At 39.9% G+C, this 6,554-nt stretch overlaps 1 protein-coding gene across 1 annotated transcript; it reads left to right on the forward strand.

Annotated features, from left to right (window-relative positions):
- The first annotated feature begins 993 nt into the window (after positions 1-993).
- Positions 994-6,313, forward strand: HMGCR (3-hydroxy-3-methylglutaryl-CoA reductase). The gene is made up of 6 exons (XM_039245555.1): positions 994-1,096; positions 2,884-3,054; positions 3,366-3,506; positions 3,592-3,750; positions 4,182-4,336; positions 4,496-6,313. The coding sequence occupies exons 1-6, from the start codon at positions 1,016-1,018 to the stop codon at positions 4,548-4,550; spliced, it is 762 nt and encodes a 253-aa protein (XP_039101486.1). The 5' UTR covers positions 994-1,015; the 3' UTR covers positions 4,551-6,313.
- The last annotated feature ends 241 nt before the right edge of the window (positions 6,314-6,554 follow it).

The raw sequence follows: 6,554 nt of genomic DNA on the forward strand, positions 1-6,554 counted from the left end.
TGAGAGAGAGAGAGACAGAAAGGGGGTGAGTGGGGGAGGGGCAGAGAGGGAGACACAGAATCCGAAGCAGGCTCCAGTCTCTGACCTGTCAGCATAGAGCCCGATGCGGGGTTCAAACTCTCTAGTTGTGAGATTGTGACCTGAGCTGAAGTTGGATGCTTCACCGACTGAGCCACCCAGGTGCCCCTATTTTGTTTCAAGTTTTTATTTAAATTTTAGTTAACATATAGTTGTAATATTGATTTCAGAAGTAGAATTCAGTGATTCATCATTTACATATAATACCCAATGCTCATCACAAGTGCCCTCTTTAATGCCCAGCCCCCACCCACTTCCCTCCATCAGCTCTCAGTTTGTTCCCTGTCGTGAAGAATCTCTAGGGGTTCCTGGGTCGTTCAGTCACTTAGTGTCAACTCTGGATTTTGGCTCAGGTCATGACCTCATGGTTTGTGAGATTGAGCCCCCAGTCAGGTTCTGTGCCAGATAGCTGGAGCCCACTCGGCACTCTCTCTCCCTTTCTCTCTGTCCCTCCCCCACTCGTGTTCACCTGCACTCCTGGTCTCTTTCTCAAAATAAGTAAACAATAAAACAAAAAAGAATGAAACCGTTGAATTAGTGTTGCCATATAACATTTCAGTGCGCCTGGGTGGTTTACTCGGTTATGTGGCTCTTGCTTTCGGCTCGGGTCATGATTTCATGGTTCGTCGGTTGGAGTCCTATGTTGAGCTCTGTGCTAACAGCATGGAGCATCCTTGGAATTCTCTCTCTCCCTCTCTTTCCCTCCCCTGCTCACACATGCTCTCTCTCAAAATAAACAAACTTATTGAAATGTATTTTCCTTTTTTTTAATGTAATCTCTGTGAGCATTCTCTTATGTGTAAAATCAGCTAAACTAGAATTTAAAAAAAATTTTTTTTTAAACCAGAATTTTAAGATAACTTCCATCTTCTTAACAAAATAACAATAAAAAACATTCACTTTTGTTTACAGATTTGCACGTTTACAGAAACTTCACATGAGTATGGCTGGTCGCAACCTTTATATCCGTTTCCAGTCCAGGTCAGGTGATGCCATGGGGATGAACATGATTTCAAAGGTGAGCCTCGATGGACTAGAATATAGCTTGTAAGACTGACTGTCCCAGGGGAGGGGAACTGGGGGTCAGGGAGGTAAGACTGGGGAGTAGACTCACTGTATAGGTCCTCCTGTAGTTTTGAATTTGGTACCATGTACATATACTACTTATTCAAAGAGTTCATTGATTGAAAGATTCTTATTGAAAGCTAAATATTGATTCATATAACTTATCAGGTGTTTGTTGGCTTTGATATATTTTTGTATTTTATACGTTTAATTTAGATGGGGTATTATACCTATTCTGGGTCTATTCATAAGGGGTGGGAGGAATCTTGGGGTTAGTGCTTCTTGACTTTATCTTATAAACTTTGAAAGCTCACCTCTTTTAGAGACCTCAAGGCTTGTATTTAAGAGGCCAAGTTCTTGTATATAGTCCATTTATTTTAATTATCTCCTTATAAGAATATTATGTATGGCTTACATTTTATTCTACTGATACTTGTTATTTACAAAATATTATTTTTTATTTACAAATATTCACAAATGTAAAATGTTAAAGTCACTTAGGATAGCAAACTTTATTTTGTAGTTTAACTTTACATAAGGACATCCAGAAAGAGAAGAGGGGGGAATAGTGACTAAATACCTAAGTTTTAAACATTGCCAATAAACAGTATCGTGGTTCCTCAAAAAATTAAAAATAGAATCATGATCCAGCAATTCCGCTCCTGGGTTTTACCCAAAAGAGTTGAAAACCAGGTTTCAGAGACTTACTTGTAGACTCTGTTCATAGCAGCAGCATTCACAGTAGCCAAAAGGTAGAAACAGCACAAATGTTCATGGACAGATGAATGGATAAATAAAATGTTGGGTGTACATATAATATTATTAAACCCTAAAAAAATAGGAAATTCTGACATACGCTAAATGAACCTTGAGGTTCACTTGCTAAGTTAAATAATCTGGCTAACAAAACAGACAAATACTATGCAAATTCACACTTAGGAGTTACTAGATTAAACGCATAAAGACAGAAAGTGAAAGGGTAGTTGCCAGGGGTTGAGGAGAAAGGGAGATGGGGAGTTGTCGTTTAATGGGTTTGGAGTTTCAGTTTTGCAAGACGAACAGAGCTCTGGAGATTGGCTGTATGAATGGACCTAACCCTACTGAACTGTACACTTGAAAATCGTTAAGATGCTAACATCTATGTTGCGTGTATTTTGCCACAATTAAAATAATTTTTTAAATTGCCATGAAGTATGTTTTCAGCTACTGAGGTACGGCTTGTTAACTGAATTAACTTCACTTAATTGGAAGTCTTGTTTACATTTTTGTAAGGTAAATCCCAATGACTTCCCATTAACAATGGGATTTACTTTTAATGACTGACTTCTTGTGGCAGACTTGGTAACTTGGGCTTTTAGGTAACAATTTAATAACTAAAGGAAGGAATTTATTACATGTTGATCATAGGTTGAGTTACTCAACTCCCAGTGACATGATTAGGAGTATTCTCACTGAGTATTTCGTAATTCATTTTTTAATTAATATTCTCATTTCTCATGTACATCCTGTTCATCAGTGACTACGAAGAGCTTTGTTTTCATTTCTAGAAAGAAACATAGGAGTCTGTTTCTGAGAAGTTAGTTAATGAAACTATTATTTTATGCTCACTTCCTTTGGAGTGTATTTATTATATTTAGAAATATTGTAGTTATTAAGCTTGTATTAGTATTACTAGATACAAATAAAGCCTCTGATCTACAAATAACTTTGTACATTTTAATTTTGTTGTGTTGTTGACAGGGCACAGAGAAGGCACTTTCGAAACTTCATGAGTATTTCCCCGAAATGCAGATTCTAGCAGTTAGTGGTAACTACTGTACTGACAAGAAACCTGCTGCTATAAATTGGATAGAGGGAAGAGGAAAGTCTGTGGTTTGTGAAGCTGTCATTCCAGCCAAGGTTGTCCGAGAAGTGAGTGATTGGATGATCATTTTACTTTGTTAACTGGTTTAAAAATTGGGGAAAGGAATAGTAACACTCTAAGTGAAGTTTAATATTATGGGTGTATGTTTTATGTTAAAGATGACGGTGATATCCCATCTTGCCCATCCGTGTGTGGCATTCACAGGAATGAACTTTACTGATTTTCTTCACTAAGGACAAGGCCTCAGTGGGGACATATCTAAGCTCTCTTGGTTTCCAGAGGACAGAAAGATAGAGCTGGGTAACATGCCCTGGATCTTCTGGGAGAACTTGTAAAATGCGCACACTCTGTTTGCTAGGTATTAAAGACGACTACAGAAGCCATGATTGAGGTCAACATTAATAAGAATCTGGTGGGTTCTGCCATGGCCGGGAGCATTGGAGGCAACAATGCCCACGCGGCGAACATCGTAACTGCCATCTACATTGCCTGTGGGCAGGTGAGGGCTCCTGCCTCTGCTTCTCTTGTCTTGTGTTGCTCTGAGTTGAGAGAAGTTTTATAGTTCTCCTTCTTATTTTTTTCAGGATGCAGCACAGAATGTTGGTAGTTCAAACTGTATTACTTTAATGGAAGCAAGTGGCCCCACAAACGAAGATCTGTACATCAGCTGCACCATGCCATCTATAGAAATAGGAACTGTGGGCGGGGGGACCAATCTGCTCCCTCAGCAAGCTTGTTTGCAGGTATGACACCTCAGCCCCAAGGTCTGGTGACCTCAGGCCTAGTTCTGACTTGCTGGGATTCTCGGTTTCTGCCTGACACCACATGTCACTGAGCTGTATTTTAGCTGCTCTTTTCATTCTTTTGCTTCTCACCAGCCTGACCCATTGTGTCGAAGTAAGCATGTTGAGACATGTGCTTAGTAATGTGAGAAAGTAGATTAAGAGAGTAAATGAATGCTTCTCTCTGATTAAGTGCCCTGCAAAGTAGCTGTGGATGTTATGTTAACTGTGGTGCATATTGTTGCGAGGCCTGGCTGTCATATCTTGGAAATTGTACACTTCTGGAATCTGTTCTATTCTGATGGCATTGTGGTTGCCCTTGATTTGACTGATAGGGAAGTTGTTGCCATGACTTTAAGGGTGAGCCCTGCTGTGTCTCTCCCTGGCTGCAGATGCTAGGTGTGCAAGGAGCATGCAAGGACAATCCCGGGGAAAATGCCCGGCAGCTTGCCAGGATCGTGTGCGGTACGGTCATGGCTGGGGAACTGTCACTGATGGCAGCGCTGGCAGCCGGACATCTTGTCAAAAGTCACATGATTCACAACAGGTAAGACTTAAAGATTGACTTAACGTGTTTTCCCGTGAAGTACAAATACGCAGTAAAATAGGCAGTACAAAAACCCACTACTCACATACAGTAGTCCTAACTTAAGATTCTACATTCTTGATATTTTATATATTCCCACTCTGTCTTTTTCTGCCCTAGGTCAAAGGTAAATTTACAAGACCTCCAAGGAACTGGCACTAAGAAGGCTGCTTGAAGAGTCTAGCAGATCTGAACTGAAACGCGGGCATTGGGTTCTAAAGGACTAACATAAAATCTGTGAATTAAAAAGCTCAGTGCGGTGTTATGTTGAGGATGACTAGACGTGATCTGTGAGGTGGCTGCTTGGTGTTTGGCTCTTTGAGAGAGGTCTGAGATCCTTCTTTCCCTGCAGATTTCTCAGATCTGAAAATAGTGTAGTGCATTATGTGCTGTGCTCTCTGGAAGGAAAGATCTCGACGTGGATATCACGCTCTAAACATCACAGATGGTAATCTACAGCTCACTTCTCAAAGAGAATACAAGATGGAAAAAAGTATTTTCTTTTGATGAAATCCATGGAGTTCGTGGTGATCAGTGTGAGATTGACCCTCCTCTCCAACCTTCCCGCCCTCCTGGTTGAAAATGGAGTTTTAAATTATACTGTAGCTGACAAACTGATTTCCTAGTTAATTTATTGAGTCTGGGTTATAGAACTTAAATAAGAGCTAAGTTTATTTTTTTGTAAACTAATAATTCATTTGGTGCTGGTCTGTTTTCTTTCTGGGTAGCCATTGTGATTGTTCAGAAGGGGACCTACTTTCTTCAAGGGAAGAATTACTCTTATTCCCAAACTACTGAATAATGTGCTAAGCAGTGCTAATAGTTCTCTGCCAAGAAAACAAATCACTGCATTAATGTCTGCGGGCTGTTTGTTCAGAGAGGCCTCTTGTCTAAATATAAATGTCTGTTTACATTGCTAGAACATTTCTTGTAGTGTCAGGCTTTAAGAAACGAGAGTTTTGCACTCTTTGTTACATATACAAGAGCTCTTAATATTGCTTAGACAAAGGGGACTCTTATCAAGAACGTACAGGTCTGACCTCTCAACGCTCAGAGGGTGGAAAACACAGGCTTGAAAGAACAATGCTGTTTCTCTAAGCCAACTTTAATTTCTTAAAAGACTTAAATTTATTTAGCTGAAAAATCTAGGTAGGTTTTTTTGTAAAGAACTGTATCAAAAATCTGTATATGTTGTAATAAAGCTTCTTACACTAGGAGTTTATTCAAAGTGTTCAAGAAATAAATAAAAATCAACTTGTATACTGATAAGACACTCTAAGCTCGGGCCAGAAAAGATAGTATTTTTGAATGTTGTCCAGGAAACCCTGGCTTGCTTTTCACGCCCAGTGACAGGGAAAGTCAGCTTTCGGAGCCGGTGGAGGTGCCACATGAATGGCTCTGCGGGAGCGTACTTTGTTCCTGTGGCCAGGAGGTTGGTGACCAGAACATTCACACAAAGCTCTTTGATAAGACCCATAAAAGCTCTTTGCTTCCTCAGGGCGTCAGCAGAATTGTTGAATCTTCATTTTTTTTTAATGTACAAGTTTTGTATAAATAATAAAGAACTCCTTATTTTATATTACATCTCAAGTTTCAAGTGTTGGTCTTGGAGAGAGAAGATGGACTCTGAAGAACATTCCAGTAATGCCGTGGCAGCATGGAGAGCCTCTGAGTGACTGTCTGCAGTACTGTTGTGGAAGACTGACCTTTGCTCTTGTATGTAAAGTTTAAGTTGCTTCCGTTGTGACTTGCAGCCAGTGACTTCTTATTTATCTGAATTTTCATGGAAGTGGCAGTGAAAAGTGTGAGTCTTCATTCTGGTGACTGTAACCTACATTGTCTTGCTAAATGAATGTTTTGTACAATTAGTAAATTGTATACATTTTGTTACACTTTTTTCCCAGTTCCAGTAAATTATGAAAAGGAAGTGAATACTGATCAGTGTAAGCAGTAACCTGTTTTTGTTTGCATTAACCCTTGGCCTGAGGCCTGGAAGCGTGAACGTCTGGCCGGAGTGGTAACCTGAAAACTCCTGCTGGGTGATCTATGACCACTTATCATTCTCCGTTATTTGCTCCAATTCCTACAACATTAACGACAGCCCCAGGGTTGTATGTACGTTAACGTTACTTTCTTTATACTTAGGAGAGTTTGATTAGTTCAGATTGATCTCATCTCA

The sequence above is a fragment of the Hyaena hyaena genome, unplaced genomic scaffold, assembly GCF_003009895.1.
Source record: "Hyaena hyaena isolate Hyena2069 unplaced genomic scaffold, ASM300989v1 scaffold_260, whole genome shotgun sequence".
Taxonomy (NCBI): Eukaryota; Metazoa; Chordata; class Mammalia; order Carnivora; family Hyaenidae; genus Hyaena; species Hyaena hyaena.

Bases quoted from the DNA above. Each gene is read 5' to 3' on its own strand.
- HMGCR (XM_039245555.1), top strand. From the start codon at position 1,016: ATGAGTATGGCTGGTCGCAACCTTTATATCCGTTTCCAGTCCAGGTCA. The intron at 3,055-3,365 runs GTGAGTGATTGG...TCTGTTTGCTAG, and splicing joins CAGCCAAGGTTGTCCGAGAA to GTATTAAAGACGACTACAGA. The intron at 3,751-4,181 runs GTATGACACCTC...CCCTGGCTGCAG, and splicing joins CTCAGCAAGCTTGTTTGCAG to ATGCTAGGTGTGCAAGGAGC.